General features: G+C 42.0%; 2 protein-coding genes across 16 annotated transcripts in view; one reads left to right on the forward strand and one right to left on the reverse strand.

Moving 5' to 3' along the window:
* Positions 1-21,939, reverse strand: part of LOC102540431 (membrane-spanning 4-domains subfamily A member 4A) — a 169,972-nt gene that overhangs the window by 62,055 nt on the left and 85,978 nt on the right. The window lies entirely within an intron of this gene.
* Positions 3,374-21,691, forward strand: MS4A14 (membrane spanning 4-domains A14). Of its 5 annotated transcripts, XM_072970020.1 has the most exons (7): positions 3,374-3,627; positions 5,477-5,605; positions 7,977-8,027; positions 10,538-10,687; positions 13,218-13,316; positions 19,441-21,263; positions 21,596-21,691. In XM_072970020.1, the coding sequence occupies exons 1-6, from the start codon at positions 3,490-3,492 to the stop codon at positions 21,238-21,240; spliced, it is 2,367 nt and encodes a 788-aa protein (XP_072826121.1). In that variant the 5' UTR covers positions 3,374-3,489; the 3' UTR covers positions 21,241-21,263; positions 21,596-21,691. The 5 variants fall into 5 exon arrangements, with proteins under 5 accessions (XP_072826121.1, XP_006214997.2, XP_072826124.1 ...); XM_006214935.3 differs by having other exon boundaries at positions 19,441-21,691; XM_072970023.1 differs by having other exon boundaries at positions 3,540-3,627; positions 5,580-5,719; positions 19,441-21,691.

Raw genomic sequence — 21,939 nt, forward strand, 5'->3', positions numbered from 1 at the left:
CTTTACCTGGAATGCTTTTCTTGCAATTATTTCCATTGCTTGCTTGCTCACTTCTTTCACGTCTTTTCTTCAAACTTCTCAGCCTCAAGGAAAATTTCCCCCACCAACCTATATAAAATCACCACCTTCTTTCCCCTTCATTTGCTTAATTTTCTCTATGGCACTTACCATCTGACATACTACTTGCTTTATTTGTTTGTTAGTTCTGTGTCTACCCGCACTGGTCTGTTAACTACATTAAAGTACTCACTTAATATTCCCTCCTGAGGTTTTCAGCTTCTACTTGAGTATTTTCAATCACGAGCGCGCGCGCGCGCATGTGTGTGTGTGTGTGTGTGTGTGTGTGTGAATATTTTAAACTGAGGGTGGAGGACCTTTGAGAGCCCTCTTTATCCTATAAGCCAAGCATCGCCATTTAATAAAATTTTATTTTATCCAAGATCTGTTTCTTATTCATTTGTTTTCTGCTACTAATAAAAACTTCTTCAGAATATCTGGAGAATTATATTCAGAATTACCTGGAATAACATTCCAAACTGATGGAAGGTATGGTAAGGACATTCCGTCTTTCACTTGGACCTCTCCTGGCACCCCTCACCCCAGTCCATTTGCCTTTCAAAAATGGCATGACCATCTATTCAGTTTCTGAAGTCAGAAATTTAGGAGGCATTTTTGACTCCTTCCTTTGCTTTGCTACCACATTCAATTTGGGAAACAAATTAGGCAAGAACCACTAACAGGAAGGAATAAACTCACAGCAAGAGAAGGAGAGGAGAGTTTCAATCAAGCCCAAGAAGACACTGCACACATTTAACAGACAAAGTAGAAGTCCGAGTTTTCACACTTGATGTTTAAAAAATGCAGCTTCCCCCAAAACATAACCCCAAATTAGTGGTTGAGCCACACATACTCAGATCCTCATCATGAACTCTCCAGTCCCTCCTCTGATCTTAGCCAACTTGGTGGATGACTCTCCTTGCTGGCCTGATGCAGTGAGTAAACAGCCACCTTGAGGAGGCAAGGAACTCAGGGCATCCTCTGTTTCCGATGGCAGCCTCTAACCTCCAGCCAGTGAAACGCAGGGCCCTTAGTCATACAACCACAAGAAAATAAATTCTGTCAATCACCTGAATACGCTTCGAAGTGGGGTTTCCTCAGTGGAGCCTCCAGATGAGAATATGGCCTGGCTGCACCTTGACTGCAGCCTGGTGAGACCCTGAGCAGAGGCAGCAACTAAGCCAAGACTCAACTCCTGATCCACAAAAACTCTAAGATAATAAATGTGTGCTGTTTTATGGCAATAAATCTGTGGTATCTACACAGTGATAGAGAACTAATACACACTCAACTGCTGTGTGGAAAATGGAAGAGGAAAAGCCAAGTTCGCCTTTCAGCTGCACCACAGGCCAGCAGTTAGCATGGCCTCGGTTATCTTCATCTTTAAAATGGGTATGATAATAGATCCTGCCTCCCAAGGTTGTTGGGAGGGTGACACGGTAATACATGCAGAAGGATTAATTTAATGAGGGAGCAAATACCTCTTTTTATTTAGAGCAGTACTGGCACAAACCAAGTGTTAAATGTAACTGCCCAACTCAAGGTGGTCTTCTGTGGGCTGAAAGCAAGAGGGATACCATCACCACCCAAAGAATATTATCCTGCTTGAAGTTGCCCCTAAAAGATTCTGTCATTTCACATCTCCATGGAATAGCCTAGCTCCTGCCTTCTGGTCTGAGCCCATAGGCTGAAATACTTATTCTTTAAGAAGCTTGAAAGTCAGAAGCAGGAGGAAGAAGGCAGAGGCTGACAACTATAACCTAATTGAAATGATAAAATGAGACGCATTTTGAAATAAACAAGGCAGATTAGAATTATAAGCTCTCCTGCTTAATACCAGTAATCCATTCATAAAAATTAAGAACTCTGCATGAAGATAGCTGTTGCCCATCACTTTAAAGGGAGGAAATTATGTTATTAGTCAAAGCAAACTCCCACCCAATTTCCTAAAATGTAAGTAAAAGGCAGTAAAATATCTATTTAGTAGTAAGTGAACATGTCAGGTTATACAATGCTTAAAATATTGTAATTCCTCGATCACCAAATAACCACAATAGTTGGTAACAAACAGATGTCTTGCTTGCAGTAAGTGGCTGCACTTGGAGTCAGCACCCTCCCGGGCTCACTTGTCTTTGATGGACACAGCAGGCTTTTCAAAGCTCCTCTACATGATTCTGATGCTCCATCACTTCTGCTTAGAATTTAAACACAAAGAGAAAGACATACCTTCTCTAAAGTTTGGATGTGAAAAATAAAAGAGGCACCTTTTGGAAAAAACAGGACACCGTCTGCAATTATCCATCAATGGTTCTCGTTCTCAACTTGGAATGGTTCTGCCCCCTAGTGGACATATGGCAATGTCTGGAGATAATTTTGGCTGTCACAGCAGGGGATGTGCTGCTAGCATCTAGTGAGTAGAGGCCAGAGATGCTGCCAAATACCCCACAGTGCACAGAACAACTCCCTGTAAGCAAAGATTCTTAGGGCCCCAAATGGCCAGCAGCATCCAGGTTGAGAAACACTGCTGTGCATGGTTGCCACAAATTAGGAAAGACTCAAGATAATATTTGCACTGTTTCTTTTGGTTTTGTGAAGCTATTTACTTTATGATTTAATTAAAATCGTAACAAATGTACGAATATAATGGATTAACATGGAAACAAAATTCCAAAAAGGCATTTTTTGTTGTTTTAACTGTATTTGCCTAGTTTAAACCAGGAAGACCCCGAATGGAATTGGTTTTACTTGTCTTTCTGAAAGCTAAAATACGCTCTTTTAAAGTGGCAGTGACTTCTGGTCCTGTACCTTTTTAGCTACTGATTTTTATGCTACAGAAGAACGTGGTTAGGCAATAAATAAGTCAGGCAATAACTACAAGTGGGACTCCTTTCAAAAGAGGGTGGCGTCATAGTCAAATAGAAACAACACAGATTCTGCAGACAGACACGCAGAGTTTGACTCCTTCGCATCCATTGGTATGTGACCTTGGGCAGCTTAACCTTTCTGTACCATGATTTCAGCACCGTAGAATTGTGAAAAGAAAAAACGCTACTGCGTGTTAAAACGAAACACCTTCCACAGCGCCTGGAACAGAGTGGATGGCCCATAACCTCAGTTCCTTTATATCGATGAACACAGACACTGGGATTTGCTGGTATACCAGAAATTTATGTTGTGTTTACAATCTTGTTTATAAATAAATTGACAAGAAAGCAAGTCTTTTGGACAGCTGGATCCTTCAACAGAAAGACAGAAGAACACGCTCGAGAATTCTAAGACTTTATGACGCAATGACTGTGACTCTGTGGTTCTAGCACTGAGTAATTGCTAAAGGCTCATTGCTAAGGACTCCACATGAGGCTGATGGAAGACCATGATTTTGACTGCAATGTTTACTCACTCATTCATTTAATAGAGCTTTGCCATTGAATCATGGAGTCATCATCTGGGGTCAAAAGATCGACCCACGTCTTCACTTTACAACCAAATGAAACTGTACTGACTGCACTTCCCTATGGACCTCATAGCTCTCTGCTGGATTTCCTGAAGGGAGAGCCAAAAGTCTTAGGGGTAAGTCGCCTCCCACCCATGGGTCTCCCCAGAAAGGAATATAAGTATGCTCCCCAAATATGTCTGCAGAAATGTTTTTTGGGAAGGAAACAGATTCCCCTTTTTTCCTCGCCTTTCATCTACAAGGCATCCTTCTTGCTTAACCATAAGTTCCCCTAAGCCATTTGCTTGTACAAATAATTGGATCATCAGTAGAAGGGCCACTGTGTAGCCTAGAATACCATCTCCCTACATTTTGATAAACAAGAGAAACAGAGTTCTGTTTAGAAACACACAGTGTTTGCCTCATGTCTTAAAAATGTTTCTGAGGGCTTACTTAGCTCGGAGAAATCAAATACTTAACTGTAATTAATAACTACAGTAACCCTGAGGAAATCCTAGGGCTGTTTCAAGAGGAGCCAGTGCTGGTCTTTAAATTCCAGCAGAGGAGATGCAGGAAACAGAGCAAATTTTCCATATGTCCCGAGGAAACGACCTCAGAGTGGGTGTGGCACCTCCCTTGGAACTAAAAGCCAGTAGAGGGGAAGTGAGGCTTCTCCTTTGTGCTGTTACAGGCACTGGGGGTTCTTTGAAAGCCACAGGCAAAGCTCTGCAGTGAGCCACAATGTTGACGCACATACACACATACACAAAATTTAGTCATAAATGAACTAGAGTGAAGCTGTGTGCACAGCCCCCACCATTAGGACAAGAATAAAGTCATGACCTGTGGCGCAGAGCCCCAGAGGTGTGGCCTGGGGGGGAACCCAGATGCCAGAGGGGAAGCTCTGACCTGAGAAGAGCCACTGACCCCGCGGGACCACCATGCTGTTCCTCTCTCCGTGACTCCTGACAGGCTGAGGAGCCCACTGGGTCACTCATGGCTCTAAGCAGGTCCTCACAACAAGAGATGAGACACGACCTCACCCCAGCTTCTCCGCTCTAGATCAGCAAACTTCCTAAGAGAGACCTGGGCTGAGGCTGTAATTCCAAAAGCATATACTGAACATGGAAAATGTGCGTGTGTGTTGGGAATGAGGATAATAACAGGATGCTGGTGCTACAGAAGGAAAACATGTGAAGGTGAATAGTCTGGAGTCTGTGTCCTCAGGAAGCTCACAATCTAGGGGAAAAGCCAGACATACACTCAAATCTGACACGTGAGAAGTTAGTAACACCAGGAGACGCTGGAGGTAGGGAAGGATGAGAGAAAAGGATTCGATGAACTCTAAACAAAAACACATGGATAATTTCTGCTCATGTTCTTTTTGACGTCAAGACAACTGAACAAGAGGCTGGAATTAAACTCTTGATCCAGCACTCCCACCAACTAGTAAGTAACTTAACATGAAGAGCCTTAACAAGTTGCTTAATATCAAAGCATCTCAGCTTTCATTCATTATTTTTTTCCTGATTGCTCTAAAGAGTCCGTAAGAAAAATGTGAGTGCATAAAATCATTGTCAGCACAATTATAAATATTAAAAGCCAGGCACTAAGCCAAGAAGCAAATTAAATACACCCTAACATGCAAATCGTTCAAGTGTGTAGGGAAGTATGCAGCTATGCAGACAACACACTTGGTCAGTCTCACAACTTTCTAATCGAGACTTCTGACTTGTCTATATTAGTAAAAGCTAATAAACTGCATTTTTTATTAAACTACAAAAAAGGGGGATTCAAACAAGGACCCATGTAAGCATGATGAGGAAAGAGACCCCGATAATCTGAGAGTGTTCAGTAAACAGAAGAGGAAGGTATTCAGAGGGAGGGAAGTGTGACATTTAAGTACAGAAGGATGCCTAAGGGACCCGGGAGAGGCCAGAGAGACTGGGGCACTGTGACCCCCGGTACCCATTTCTCTCCCCGCAGGCTCTCCAGATCCTGCTTGCCCTGATCATTGCGGGTGTTGGAGCTATATTTGCATTTAACTACTTCAATTTCACCCAAAGATTTCCGCTCGTGTTCTTCACAGGATATCCATTCTGGGGAGCGCTTGTTGTGAGTACCGCCAGTTAGGAGCTGTGGGGGAATTATTATCAAAGACTGGTTCGAACTGCCTCAAGTCCTGGGATGATGAATCCTATGAACATGGTCTCCTGCACAGCACAAGAGGTGACTCCACTTGGTCACTGCACTATGATCACCATCACTGTAATAATGATGTACAGATGTAAAGGTGTACAGTGTTTAAAAGCTTCCAAAGCCCTTCTGTGCACAGTAAGTCCTTTGCTCCTTACTACCAATCCAGGAGACTACAGGGACAAATATCCTATTTTCCCCTTTGCAAATAAGAAAATGGAGTTTAGCAGCAGGTAATAATTTAAACGTATCTAGCTAGTACTCATGGAATCACAGAGTCTCACAGCTCAAGGAGAATTTTAAGTGTTTATTATGATTCAAACCCCTCAGGATGCCCAGAGACAGGTTTATGAGTGTCACTCATCCAGTTCATAATAGAGCCATAAATACAATTCTTAGTACAGTGCTATTTCCATCCAATCCCCACAGCCTTGGTTCCTAATCTTGTGCTGTAATATTTAAGGGTACACTCATTAGAGCTCCTCCCACTCAAGCTTACAGTCCCAAGAGGGCAAGAATACTGTCTTAGTTGTCACATTCTCGGACCCTAGAATCGTGCTTAATGCCTCGTAGGCATCGATGACTGAATCACTCAGTAAACAGATGGATGAAATAATGAGTAAGTGAGACTATCTCTATTAAAAGTCCTGTTCTTTTTGATAAGCACAGATATCCTATGCCTCTTCCATCATCTGCATCTCAAAACCAACTTATACTGTTTTCATTTTGCAAATGTAAATAACATGATACTGCATATGATTTTCAAAGTACACATACAGAAAATCAAACAGACCACCTCCTCACCTCCCCACTTTACAAGAGAGTGTTCCCAGCATGACTCTGTGTGATCTCCATGCATGAATCATAATGAGGCTCTGGCACACTGCTTTTTAAAACTCCACTCTTCACTGGAAAGATATTTACCGAGTACCCACATGACATGTTCAGGAGTGCCCTAGATGCTTAGAGAGTGCCAGCAGACAAGGTCCTCTCTGAGAGAAGTGATGAACTGCTCTTAGAATTACACAGGGTTTGTCATCTAACAGGGAGGCTACAAATGAAAAAGTAAAAAATAACTCCACAGGTATGTTATTACACGTGTGAAGCACACTGAGGAGCTCCAGGCACCATGTGGAGCTTCAGTGGAGGACTCACCTGGCCTGGGAGGTCAGGGAAGTGCTTTGCACCCAGGTATTCATTGGGTGAAGTGGAAAGAAAGTGCCCTTTTGGCAATGAGCCTTGATGTGGGAAAGAGCAACAGAAAAAAAGACCAACGAGTCTATTGCAGTGGCACAAAATGAGGCCAAAAATGTAGACTAGAACCAGGTCATGCCAGTCCTTGTGGTCGTATAAAGAACGTGGACCCTTAATACTAGAGCAAGGGGAATCCACTGATAGTCTTTAAAGAGGTAAATAGCATTTGAAGACGTGTTGTCTCTGAGTGGGTAATGAATTCAAGGACCGTAACAGCAAATCTGGGAGAACCCGTTGGGGAGAGGCTGTGAGAATCCATGGAAGGAAAGCTGGGACCCTGACCAGCTGGGCAGCAGGGGAGATAAAGATGGATGGCTTTGAGGCAACTTGGAGGCAGAGCTAATCTGATGCTGAATCCAGTGTTGGGGGTGTAAAGAAGGGAGGTATCAAAGGTAACTCTCTGATCTCTGCATGTCACCTCAACCTCCTTGGACTCAAGGCTCAATCTCCCTAAGGTCCAACACGCATTCCCCCAGGAGAGGTTCTGATTCTCAGAACACTGAAAAAGTAAGTAAGGGACTCCACCTTGGGCAACAGAGTCTCATTTTCCCGGCATGCTACCAGGCTCTTTACGTTCCACACAAAGAAGTGGCTGAGATAACACCACTAGATTCCAGCCCTCATATCGGCTTTTAGAGAGTTCTGTCCTGAGAAGGTCTCCCTCTGTCTGCTCAGAGCAGACAGAACTCACCCTCTACTCTTCCAGGCCCAGAGCCCAAGATTATCTATTTTGTTGGAGCCCAGCTAGGCCAAACATCTGAGTGATATCTTCAGGACCTTAAAGTGGGGCCTGCCTGTGCCATCTGGCCCTGGCAAAGAGCCCTTGCTCAGTGCCAAGCACACCCAGCGCAGTATTTCTTCTTACATCAGTGCCCACTCTCCTTCCTCTCTGATGGAAAAGACCAGATATGAGATGGTCTGGGAGAGTCACAGACATGTAGATTTCCACACACTCGCTGAGGGAAATTGTATTGTGGGGTGGTCATACACATCACCTGCATCACCTGCTAACTTTTATCTCTTTTCTTCTTAACAGTTTATTGTAACAGGATGTATCACAGGATCCAGCAAAAATGACAAATGTCTGGTAAGTCACTTTGGTGACTCCTAATGCAATTTAAAACCTTCTACTTGCTTTAGATCATTTCTGTGTAGAAAGCCTTGAGTAACAAAAGATCTTCCAAGAAAATCTTTCCACATCAAGTTTGCAGTTCACCATTAGCCCGACATCTTTCCACTGGTTCCCATTTCCCTGGTCAATAAACTGAAAGCGTTGCTTATTAAAAACCATTCTCCATGCTTCTAGCTCAGCAGTTCTGAGTTAGAAGATATTTGCACCCACTGCCCAGTTCTGCCCTCAGGAATATTAACAATGCCTGAAGACATTTATGGTTGTCACAAGTGGGTGTTGGTGGTGGGAGGTGCTATTGTCATCCCGTGGATAGAGACCAGAGACGTTCCTAAACATACTAAAATGCATATAGGCTAGTCAAATTAAAAAAAAAATTATCTGGCTCCAAGTATTTATCAGGTCAAGGCTGATATACCCTACTGTAACCAAAACCAATCCTAGGATCCCAGTAACCACACCCCAACTCCGACAACAAGAGGCTTTTCTCTGGGCCCTGCCCAAGGTCTCAAGGTCTGAAGGAAAGAGTCTGGCATTGATGCTAGATCATTCCAGGATTGAATCAAGGCTACCACCCACTGATGTGTCAACTTTGAAGGATTATTTTGAGGATTTAGTAAGATATTACATATAAAAGGCAAAATGATACTTAGATGTTTGTACTCCCTTCTAACCATTCTGATTCTTTTTAAGGCCCTGGAGATGTGGACCTTCTCCCAAAGCCATTTTAACTCTGTTTTTATGGTCTTCTGCCAATTTCTTCTAGTGATAGCTACAAACCACAGGGACGTTCTGAGGGACGAAAGTCCCCGCCTCTCTCCCACCGGTGGAAATCAATGCAGGCAGTGCAGATGAAGCCCCAAATTCTGTTCTCTCTGCACCGACTTCCCTTCAGAGCAAAGGAATACACTAAGGATAACACAGACTCATGCATGACTCGCTGAGAGCCATGCAGATGATGGAGGAAGACAACTGTGCATACAGGAGTGCTAAACTGGGCATCAGGAGATTTGGCTTTCCATCAGAGCTCTTCCTCCAAACTCACAATCACTTAGTTCCTGAGCCCTCTGCATGAGTATTGTGGCGATAACAAGCGATTTACCTCCATCATAAAACTATAGTGAGGATCAGATGAGATTAAGGCTGGGCATAGTCTTTGTAAGCTGTAAAGCACAGTACACATGATGAGTTGCTTATCTAGAGACTTCAGTCCGTTAAATGTCCCATGGGAGCCAAAACAGAGCCTTAAAGAGAACAAAAGACTGATTGAAAGAGATGGTGTATCTGTGTGACTCTGGATATTTTCTGCCAAAATTCCTGTTTGCAGAAAAGACCTGCATTCAAGGTAAACATTAAGCCACAGGTATACGTCCAAGGTCTGCCGCAGTAAGCCACAGGGCTCCCGGATAGGACAGGCTGTGTAAACGTGCCATTGCATTTCCCACCACAACAGATGTAGCACAATCAGGATGTAGTAAATGTCTACTGAACTGAGATGGGAGGTTTTTCTTTGTTTTTGCTAGAGCAATAGGAGTGCTGGGAGTAGGTGTGAATAAGGCATCCTCCTTCCTTCAAAGGAACTCAGACTTAAATAACAAAACAAAACAAACAAAACAAAAAACTGGGAAGTAAAGGGAACTGGAACTTGGTGGGGCAATCTGAACCTTTATAGCTTCCAAATTGGAAAACTGAAACCACCACCCATGGGTGTATCCATCTATCAAAATTCATCAAATGGTACATCTGAATATGTGTAATTTACTGTATAGGAACCATACCACAATAAATGTTAAAAAAAAATTGGAAAACTGAGAGCAAAAGAAAGGAAACCATTAAACCTCAGTCCAAACTCATTAGTCCACTGTCATCTGTGAACATGTTGGTGATTCGGTTGGTTCCTGTTTGGATCCCCCCGGGGGGCTGATGTCAGCCACAGAAAGGCAGGACCTCACCTGGAGTGTTTATCTTTGTCCCACAGGCTGAATGCAGTGCCTGACACAGTTATGTACAATAATATTCATTAAAACAAATAAAAAAATGGATGCTGCCCTAAAGTTAGGTGACATCATTCTCATTTTTAAAGGCAGAAATTGAGATTACAAGAGATTGGTCAACTTGCACAAGGGCCTAGTTGATGAGGATGTGACATCAGGTCTACTAACAAGGCCAAGACACTTCCTAATACACTCTTTTGCTAATAGATTATGAAAGCTGGTGCATGAGGATAAAAGGAACATTTTCTGTAGCATTAACCAGAGAGCACGGCTTTTCTACCTGTTTTCCTCACTCCCTGGCTCTTTCTACAGTTTGGTCTGTCTTCTGACTCTGATGAATCAGAATGTAGAACTGATGAAGTGATTCTGGAGGGGTATCTGGAAAGATAAAAGCACTGAGAAATTCTTAAAAGGTGTTTTTGGTTTGATTAGGTTTTTATTTATTTTATTGTTATTTTTTCAACTATTTTCCAGGGACAAGATGCCACAGGCATGAGTATTATCAGTTCCATGGTTGCGGTAGCTGGGATTACCCTCACCATTATCAGCTACAGACAGCAACACATGTACTGCCAGGCGCCTTCCCTTGAAGGAATATGTGTTATAGGCAGAGTCCTTTACAACGTAAGTGGTCTTATTCTGTACAACGAATCTGTAGAATCTTATCGGAACAATTTCATGATGTATCAGTTCATTGATTATGAGTCCAATAACCAAAAGTCATCTCACCATTTGAACTGACTGCCGAGAAACATAGTGTGATTCGAGAGCCTCAATGTCTGGATGTGAATCGTGGTTTTGTCACTTAGAAGCTTGTGACCATCGCCTAATATTCTGTCTTCTCTGAGCCTCCATTTTCCTTATGTGGAAAATGAAGGTATAACACTACCTCCCTCACTGGGTTGTTGTGACAATTACTTCATTAAATTAGGGCACTACTTAGTACCGTGTACGTTGTCAACAGGTTTTAGCTATTTCTGTTAGTACTGATGGAGATTAGATTCAGTTTTCCCTTTGCAGCATTAATGAGGAAGAGAATGATCTAGCAATACGAAAACCAAAATAGAGTTGGAGAAGGTGTTTAAGGCACTTCATAAAGTATTTGAATAATTTTGGAACATAAGTCATTTTATATAAGCGTAACAACTGTATTCATTAGAGCAGATGAGCTGTATCTTTACCAGAAAGTACAATTGTAGGTACAATTTTATGTGCTTGCTTTGCAAGCATTCAGTGACTATTTTTAGGAATGTCAGTGATTCCAAGAAGCCTTTCCCTCTGCTCTCCAAGCAAATCCTGAGCTTTCATTCTATTTCAACCAGGCACATCTTATAAGGCTCTGTCCCAGAATGTTAATGAGGCTTGATTCATGTGGATGGAAGTGAAGTAGAACCGTGGGAAATTGTCTCCTTCAATAAAGAAGGAAAAGGAAAAGGAAAAGAGCCATCAGTTGCTGAAAACAAGATCCTATTTAATCCTCACAATCAACCCATTAAAGTGAGCCTAGAACATTCGTATAGGTTCTGAGATAAAATCCATTAGATTCATAAAAGTTTAAAAGGAAAGACAGAAACCAATGTAAGGGACAAAAATCCCACCCTAATTGGGCCAAGAAGATGACACAACATTATAATCCTTACCCTTTTTCCTGGTGGACAGGAGGCCACTACAGTACATTACTTTAGTATATACAGGGAAGAAATTCCATACTGAGGTTCAGTCTCCAGATAAATGAAACTCTGCTGTCTACTTCCTGCCCACCATGGATGGGCACTGCAGGATTAGTTCCCGCACACAGAATCCTGGAGAACCTGTTCCAAGACCTCCCTTGTATCTCACCACAGTTCCTTGCTGTTAACCCAACCCAAATGTCATAAATAAGCTTAAAGAAAAAAGTGAGAACAGTGGGCTTTAGACATCTCTTAGACTGACCTCAGTCCCAGAGACCAATGCATTGTCTACACTGCAGCTAAAGTCATCACTCAAAAATGCACATTTGAGCATATTACTCAATGGCTTCCTGTTAAACACAGAAATAAGACCCAGACCTTAAAAGGCTTACAGGACCCTATAACATCTAAGCTGCCTACCTTTCCAGTATTACTCCAGGACTCTATCCGTCTCACTCCACTCCCCCCTCCCACCTCCTGGAATTCTTTAAAGTGTCAAGACCAGCTTTTGCTTGTTTCAAATGTTCCGCAGCCCAGTGCCTACGCTTTTCCACCTCCCCAATAAACTCTTCCCCATTCCTGAATCTCAGTTTAAATGCCCCTTTTTTAAGAAGGTCCTTCCTGATTGCACCTCTGCCTGTTCAGTGCAGGCCTCCCATCACAGCAGTACAAGATCCTAATACTTTTTCATAGCACTTCACACAATTGAGTTAAGTAAATAATTGTCTAATTAGTCGTCACTGTCTGCCTCCCTTACAAAAATGGAAGTTCCACAAAGACCAAGACCAGGTCCATCTTGTTCACCAGCTGGAGGTGGTAAGTTTACAGTAGGCACGTCATACACTTTGGTATTGTCAACCAAATACTGTGCTGCAGGGAAACTGAGATTCAGATAGACTCAATCTCTCATCCAAGGTTAGCTGCACCCAGTTCCTTCTATCTCCAAAGTCTAAACTGTTTGAACACCACACTATTCCCTGTTGCTGCTTGAGCTAAGCATTTACCTTAAAGCAGAGTGTGCAGAGTGGCAATCTGTGGGCTATATCCAACCTGAAAATATGTTTCATGTGGTTCACACAGATGACTAAATAACTGGAAAGTTGCACGTTAAAAATATGTATATACAGCTACCTTAGGAAAGAAAAAAGACAGGCATCCTGGGGTCCATATTCCCACAGGGCAACTGTTGCTTGGAACTGAGTGATGGATGCTGAAGAATACTTTTACTCTCTACTTTCTCCCTTCCTGTTTCGCTCATTTGGCATGGTGCTCCAGCCCCCGTAGGCACTGGAGTTTGTTACCCACCCCTATTTAACAGAAAGACGTTAGATGAAAATTGTTCAATCACTAGTGGTTCCAGACACATCTAAAATACGGGTTTTTCCCAAACATGGTCATACAGTGTAAGTGGTCCTTGACTTAATATCTTTAGAATGATACAGCTTTCATTTCAAATGACATATATTTACCCTCATTATTTACAGGGAATTTTGTCAGTCTTGCTGATCAGCAGCATAGCACAGCTCAGCATCTCTGTGACTGTCGCCTCCTTTAGAAGCAAGTGCTGGACAAGGTCGAATGAGGTGCGTTCAGTGTTGTCATGAGAATGGATTCCTATTGGGACACTCCAAGGTGACCTCTGGCCTATTAGTGGGCAGAGCAGTAGACTCAGATGCTGCATTAAAACTTCTGAGTTGAGGAAGATCGAGGAGGGACAAGCTTAAAACTGATGGTGGTCACTCCACCCTTTGAGACAACATGCTTCTTTGTCTTGCCCGAGCTGCTGTCCACGGTCATCTCTGTTCAGACATAGCTCCTCATCTCCCTGCCAAACTATATGAATAATCAGACTTATGGAGAACCCAAAGTATTGTAACATGGGGAGCTTATACCTGGGCCGTGAAGGTGTGTGAGACAATTCCCTCGCCAGAGAGGAAGCAGAGAAACAAAATATTTAACAGTGACACTCAGATTATTTATCATAATCATTATAGCTCACATTCACTGAATGCTAACTATGTCAGTCATTAGTCTCATCACTTAGCACCAACTTAATCTTAACAAATTATTAAGAGATGAAAGCTTACGATCTTTCCAGGAAAGATCTTTTCCGAGTCTTCATCTTTTCCTGGGCAAGCACAGTGGACTTCTATGTTCTCCCATATATACAGTTGTTTTTGAAAATCAAAAACAAAAACAGTTGGAAATTGGAATAGTTCTCCCACAAAGTTGCTTCAGCCAGTATGGGTTGAAAGACTGGCATCCAGCCTCTGTGCCTGCTCCTCAGTGATCAGAAGCAACAATCTGCAGTTAGAACACCACAGAAACCTGATACTTGGAAGACAAGGTCCTTACTGCCCATCCTGGCTCCAGCCAATCACACCAGGAACGTGGGTTACCTTCCAAGAGCTGGGAGTGAGAGATGGGTAGTCACTACTACGCTGAAGGCTGAAACTGACTGATAGAACCTGTCAATTTACCAATCAGGATTTCCCCTGGAAGCTGCAAGTGTTCGGACAGACTCCAGAGTTACAAAATAGTTACTTCAGACAGTTTTTGCCAGTATGATTATAGTGTATATGAACAGACAGATTCCAGAAGCTTCCTATTCTGCTTGAATCCCTGAGGTTCCTCTAGAGCAATTCTTAAAATCAGGAAGTGCAAATTTTCTTTGTTCTTTTTCAAAATTGTTTGGCTGTTCTAGGCCCCATGGATTTCCATTAATGTTTTAGGATCAGTTTATCACTTCTTAGGAAAATCTTACTAATATTTTGATTGGAGTGGCATTGAACCTATACAACATTTAGTAAAAATTTATAGATTAGTAATATTTAGTCTTCTTACCCATGTCCATAGAATATGTTTACATTTTCTTACATTTCCTTTTATTTCTTTCCAAAATATTTTGTAGTTTTCAGTGTATAAGTGTTGGGTACATTTTGTTAAGTTTATACCTAAGTATTTTAATTTTTCCTGCTATTATATATGGCACTTAAACAGTTTACTTTCCAAATGTCTATTCCTTCATATAGAAATGCAATTTATTTTTCTATGTATACTATAGTATACTATGACCTTACTAAACTTATTAAGTCTAGTTGTTTTTTAAATTGATTTCATGTTATTTTACAGGTATACAACTATTTTACCAGTAAAGACATTTTTATTTACAAATTGGATGCCTTATTTTTCTTGACTTCTCACACTTGTAGAGCTTCCAGAGCGATGTTTGTTGTATTTTTTTTTAATGCTGAGCACACTCAGCCTTCCTTGTTCTCAATCTTAGGGTGAAAAGTATTATAGTTCACCCCAAAATGTGATGTTACCTATGGGTGTTTCATAGACTAAACTTATCCTAGTTTGCAGAGCATTTTTCTTATCACAAATGAGCATTGACTTTTGTAATGTTTCATCTTATGCTTATTTTTTTATTATATTATCTGAGCCCAAATATCTGGCGTATTGCTCTTTTCTTGATACAACTACAGAAGAATACATAGCTCTGTGGGAAGCTCTTTAGGAGCAATAGTAAAACAAATTACTCACACTGAAAAGCTATCCAATTTAATTCCATGCTTTTCAATGGCATGTCAAGTGCAAAGTACAACAAAAGATTTAATGATACTATGTAATATGCACCCAGCTCTCAAGAAGAAGAAAGAAGTGAACTTTTAATATTTACTGTGCCTACCACAATGCCTAAAAGCATTATTTCACATAGTCTTCAGTCATAACCACCCTGGAGTAAGGTACCACTGATGCAGTTATTACAAGGAAGCACAGATTAGAGATTAGATAGAAACGCACAGGACCTATAATTCCATTGCAAAGTATGAATCCTAGCTTCACAAGCTGGTAGCCCTACGACACTGGCCACGTTACTTAACATCTCTCTGAACCTCAATTCTTTCAGTCAGAAAACAAGGATAATACATCATAGGGATGTTAAGCCAATAACCTGACATGACTTTAGAACCCTGCTTAGCACCTGATAGTCTCTCAGTTATCATTAGTGATGAGTAAGCTTAAAAGCATAGTGCTTAACAGCATGGATAAAGTTAGAGGAAGTATAATTCACACTTCCACATCTCTCTTTTAACAAATGAATAAACTATAATTCAAATGAAAGAGAAGTTTTCAGGGTGAGTAAAACTGCAGACATCTCCCCTGAAGTACCATTTATCTTTACACAAACAGCCTTTCAACAGGCATGAAATATAGGTTTGCAAACAAGCTAGAAGGGTGGGGAATGACAATGTATAGTGTAAGAAACTGTGGAGATTCTCATCTTAAGCCTGCCGTCAACCAACTAGGTAACCATAACTAGGTCATTTAATGACTCAGAGTTCCAACCACTTCTCGAAATAGAAGCAGCAGTCTATTCTGACCCTGTGAATGACTTCAGACAGGGCACAGGCTGACAAAAATCAGACTGGTCTGTAATGACAACCCCTCTGAAAAAAACAAACAAACAAAAAGGCAAATTGTAAGCAGTGGGAAGCACTGACTAACGGCTGTATCAGATCAGACGCTGTCACTTAGCTGTTTAAAAAAACATCCATATACCTCACTTGTACATAATGGAAAGCGCAATTTCCTAGCCTAGTGTCTTAGTCCATTCAGGCTTCTGTTAAAAAAAAATCACAGACTAGGTGGTTTAAATAACAAACAATTAATTTCACAGAGTTCTGGAGCCTGGGAAGTCCAAGATCAAGGCGCCTGTAGACTCAGAGGCTGGTGAGAGCCACTTCCTAGTGTATAGACAGCCATCTTGCTGTGTCCTGAAGGGCCCAGGGAGCCCTCTGGGATCTCTCTCTTAAGCGCACCAGCCCCACTCATGATGGCTCCACCTTCACAACCTAATCACCTCCCAAAGGCCATATCTACAAATACAATCACACTGGGGATTAATTTTCAATATACGAATTTAGGGGGGGGGACACATTCAGTCCACAGCATTCCATTCCTGCCCCCTACCAAATTCATGTCCTTCTCACACGAAAAATATATTCTTTTCATCCCAAAAGCCCCCCTAAGTTTTATCTTATTTCATCATCAACTTTAAAGTCTAAGTCCAAAGTCGTCTCTAAATACCATCTAAATTCTATATGGACGAGACACAAGGCAAATTCCCTCCAGCTGTGAACCTGGGAAGCCAAGCATGTTATGAAACCAAGCTTCCAAAGCACAGTGATGGAAGAGGCACAGGACTGACATTCCCATTCCTAAAGGGAGGAGTGAGAAAGAAGAAAGGGTAGGTCCCAAGTAAGACCAAAACCTAACAGGGCAAATAACCGAAACCTTGAGGCTCAAGAACAATCCTCTTCGCCCTGATGCTCTGTCTTCCAAGCACACAGGGCTGCCACCATCACCTCCGCGGGTCAGCAGGAAGGCCTGGGCTCTGCCCCTGCAGCATCTCTCTGCCTGGGCCCCGTGGCTCTCCTGGGCTGGAGTCCTACGCCTGTGGTTCTGCTGGTTTGGGGGCCCAAGCCCGTGCCTCTGTCAGGCAGCTCTGTCTTTTGAGGCCTAGGTGGGGGCAGCCTGCACAGCCCCTGTGGCAGCTCTCTGTGATGGTTCCACCCCTGAGGCACTGGGTGGGGGCATCTTGGCTCTGTCTGAACCAGAGAGGTGGTCCCATCCTTTGAAACCATTATTCTCTAGGGGTCCTTGCACTCAGGGCCTGTGGTGGGAGTGGCAGCCCTAACAATGAATTGCTTTTGGGGTCATTCGTACATTGTCTTGGAAGCAGCTTCTGACTGCTGTTGAGATGGCTGATCCGTAACAATTTCCTTATCACGCCAACCACTTGATCTTCTCTTAAATAAATGTTCTCATTTTTTGCAAGATGGATGGACTGAGAATTTTCCAAGTCATACGTTCCTGCTTGCTTTTGGCTTAACAATTCCACCTCTAAGTCCTTTTTCTCTTCTCATGTTTTACTAGAAGCTGTCAGTGAAGCCAGGCCTCACCTTCAACACCTCACTTAGGAATGACTTCAGCTAATTTCATTGCTTGCAAATTCTACCTTCCACAAAATACTAGAACACAAACAATTCAGCCAAGGTCTTTGCCACTTTAAAGCCAAGATCACCTTCCTTCGGTTTTCAATAACATTTTCCTCTTTTCTGTCTGAGACTTCATCAGAATGACCTTTATCATCCATATCTCTATTAGCATTTTGCTCAGGATCACCTAGGTCCTCTCTAAGAAGATGGAGGCTTTCTCCACAGCTGTCCTTTTTTCTTTCTGGGCTCTCATCAAAGTTGCCCTTAGTGGTCCATTCATAGCAATGTAAGCTTTTTCTAACATGCACCTCAAAACTCTTGCAGCTTCTACTCATTATCCAGCTCCACATCTGCGTCTGCATATTTAGGTATTTGTTACAGCAACACTCCCACTTCTTGGTAACAACGTCTGTCTTAGTCCAGCGGGACTGCTATACGCAGACTGGGTAGCTTAAATGACAAAAATATATTCCTCACAGTTCTGGAAGCTGGCAAGTCCAAGATCAGGGTGCTGGCAGGTTCAGCGTCTCATGAGGACCTGCTTCCTGGTTACAGAGGGCAGTCTTCTCATCGTGTCCTCCCAGGAAGGAAGGGACAAGAGTTCTTTGGGGGTCCCTTTTTATAAGGGCATTACTCCCATTTACAAGGGCTCCACACTTAAGATCTCATCACCTCCCAAAGATTCTGACTCTGAATACCATCACACTGGAGATTAAGTTTCCACATATGGTCCCAGAGGGACACAGACATTCAGTTTATAGGACCTAGCACACCATCCAGTAATACCTAAGTGCTTACCATCTGCCATCACACTGGGCTGCATGGCAGCCTTGTGTTTTTGTACCCACTGTTTCCACGGTTTCCTCTCCCTGGATTGTGGCTCCTTTCTTATTTCATCTTACCTTTTTACCCGAGAAATTTCTGCTCATCCATCAAGACACAGATCAAATATCTCTTCTGTGAATCATTTCCTGGCTCTCTCAGAATTCGGTCATCTTCTACATTCCCATGAAACACATAGTATCTACTTCTATAACAGCATTTGCTAAACTGTATTGTTATCTATTTATATCTAGTCTACCTATAATTGTGAACATCTTATGGGCAAAACCCACATCCAACTGTATTTGATCTCCAGTATCCAGTTCATCTCGTAGGTGATAAGTAAATCATTATAAACCTGATGTGTGAATATTGAGTGGATAATTTAAAATGTCTTAGAAGTTTTTTAATAGATTTATTTATTTTATTTATTTTTTGAAGTGGGGGAGGTAATTAAATTTATTTATTTATTTATTTATTTATTTATTTATTTATTTATTTATTTATTTATTTAATGGAGGACCTGGGGGTTGAACCCAGGACCTCGTGCATGCTAAGCATGTGCTCTACTACTGAGCTATACCCTCCCCCTCTTGGAAGTTTTATATAAGGTATGGAGAGAATATTTCAGACAATCTTAATAAATTCCCCTAGTCAATATTCGAGATAATAGAGGGTAATGACTTGTCCATAATAAAACCAGTGAGTTGATGAAAACAAATACCAGTATTGGTATTTGTTTTCCGACTCCTCCTATAGATGTTACTCCCTATCTACGATCTTAAAGCAGAGATGAAAAATAATTTTGGAATACAAGAAGAAAATAACATCAAAGACGATTCTGTTCTATTAATGTTTCCCCCACCGCTTGATTTTATAGATTGTGTTTTTCTTGCCTTTGGATGTTACTCAAGATAGTGGACTATCTGTCCCAGAAGAAAATGCTGTAATACAGTTTGAGCATCAAGAAGAGTCGACAAGTGATGTGTCAACAACAAACATACAACCTGTTTTCTTCGGAGGCTATACTTTCTTCAAGTTAAGAGTCACAAGACACCCTTCAGCCTTCCAACATTCTGTATCTGTGGCAGATGAACAACAGAAATACAGCCCTCCACCTTTAAGCCTTTATGAGGAAGACCTGGAGCTGGAATCTCTGCCCCTCAGTTTGGAGTTAAGGCCTTCAGAAATCATGCACACCAACGAACTAAATGATGAAGACCTACAAATTGCTATCATGCAATCCCTAGAAAAGAAAACCCAACTGCTGCATGCCCGACCCTTGCAACTCCAAGCAATTCCACCTTACGCTGAAAAAGATTACCAAGCTTTACAACCCCAAGTCTTACCATCCCAACCTCTGCCAGCAAAAGCCCAGCCATCTGAAGCCCCAACACCTCATGTCACAGAGTCTCATGGACTGACATCCCAAGACATGCAGCCCCAGCATAAACCATCTGAAAATACGCAATCCGTAGACACACTCTCTCAGGGCAGACTAGGCCCAGGTACACCTTCCCAAGATATCTTTTTCCAAAGGCGAGTTCTGCCAGTAAATGCCATGCCATTTGAAGTCCCAACAATATGCATTGTGGAGCCCCCTAATACCCAACATCGAGATCAACAATCTCTAGATTTTCAACTACAAAGAATTCAATCTCAAGACCACAAATCTATACATTTATCCTATCAAGACATTAAATCAGAAGTCAAGTTACTGACTGAAGAATGGAAATCTGAGGAAGAACTTCATAGAAGGAAATCATCAAAGCAGCATTCTCTGTATCAGCAAAATGAAGACTGGCAACCTCTAAAAGAGAAATCCCTTGACCTGAAAATCCAAGCCCCACAGTCCCCAAGGAGGAAATCCCTAGACAAGCACATCAAAATCTGGCTATCCCAAAAGAAGCAATACAAAGATAAACAAGTCCAAGTTAACGAAACCACACTGCAACTCCTGGATGAGCAAGTTGACGGCCAAAAGAGCAAAGAGGAGAAACCCTCAAAGCAGCTGTACCAAGATCAGCAATCCCAAATCCAGGAATACCATGGCTGGCAAGCTCAAGACCAGAAAATCCAAGGCTGGCAATCTTTAGGCCAGCAATCTCAAGACTACAGAACTCAGGAATGGGAAAACAGTGAATGGAAAAAACAGGAACGGCAACTTGAAATGCAGCATTCCCTAAATTGGGAATCCCAAGCCAGGCAAACCCAAGATCTACTACTGAAAAAATCCCTCAAGCAGAAAGCTCTCTTCCAAGAAACCCAGCCCTTGTATGCCGTAATTCCACCTCACCTAGATGGACAAGTACAAGATGTTCCATATCAAGACAGTCAGCATCAAGATAAAGACCAAGAAGACCTTCAGTCCACAAGAACTCGAAAAGAAGATACTGAAAGAGATGCTGTGCAAACAAGAGACATCAGCCCAGAGGACGTGAATTGTGGAAGCAAAAGCCCAAGTGACGTGCAATCAGAAGACATGAAGCCAGATTTCAACTGTTCCTCTTACCAGAGCTCAGCACAAGGCACAGATTTCACCTATTTGTCCAATTTAAATTCAGAACAAGACGTGCAACAAAACATTTCAGTGTGCTCAACTGCAAGCAAAGAAGACCTGACTTTAACTCCTACCTCAAGTTACCCAAATGAAAGACAGCAGTCTGAAGACTCTGACTAACATGCGTCGATTCAAATATCACGGTACTCCCAATTATGGAATCGAATTAGGGGAAAACAGTATACCCTCCTCCAACCTCTGTTCTTAAGTGTGGTTGCTACCTTATTCACTCACCAGAAAACAAAGGGCATGCAGAACACTCAAAGGAGATTTGTCCTTAATTATAATAAAATGACACCAAATATTAATACTGTATCAGAATTTTCTGAGGGTGAAAAAATAATTCCCATTGAAATTTTGTTATCAATCTTAGTGTTTCAATTTATGATCACCAGTTCATTTTACAGCTTAATATTTAAGGGGCCTACTTTTCTATGGTGCTAATATTTTTTGCCTTCTCCTTTGTACTTTCTAGAGGCTCAGTAAGTCAACAGCAAGAAGTCTACACAGGGTCTCTAAGGGCTCAAGGACCAAAAGAATTGGCCAGGAATAAAAATTTATTCCACCACTATCCTGCTTTGCTGTTTCCAATCACCCAATTTATTCCCCTGCCACCCCAAATCTACGCTGAAGATACATACCTTAAGTTTGTTCTATTCATAAGGCAGAATGTGGCAGTGAGTACAAAACGCGTACAGGGAGAGGGAAGTAGGGGGCAGGGAAGGGAAGAGATGCAGGTTGTCATGGTAGAAAGTATAAGACTCTAACATACTGAGTGAAGCTCTAGCTCCCTTCAAATGCCTGCACTCACCGCTTCTA

This window comes from Vicugna pacos, chromosome 10 (genome assembly GCF_048564905.1).
Source record: "Vicugna pacos chromosome 10, VicPac4, whole genome shotgun sequence".
NCBI lineage: Eukaryota > Metazoa > Chordata > Mammalia > Artiodactyla > Camelidae > Vicugna > Vicugna pacos.

What these genes read in the sequence shown, in the direction of transcription:
- MS4A14 (XM_006214935.3), top strand. Translation starts at nt 3,490, where the DNA reads ATGGAGTCATCATCTGGGGTCAAAAGATCGACCCACGTCTTCACTTTA. An exon ending in CATTCTGGGGAGCGCTTGTT is followed by an intron (nt 5,606 to 7,976) that starts GTGAGTACCGCC and finishes TCTTCTTAACAG; the next exon opens with TTTATTGTAACAGGATGTAT. An exon ending in GCAAAAATGACAAATGTCTG is followed by an intron (nt 8,028 to 10,537) that starts GTAAGTCACTTT and finishes ACTATTTTCCAG; the next exon opens with GGACAAGATGCCACAGGCAT.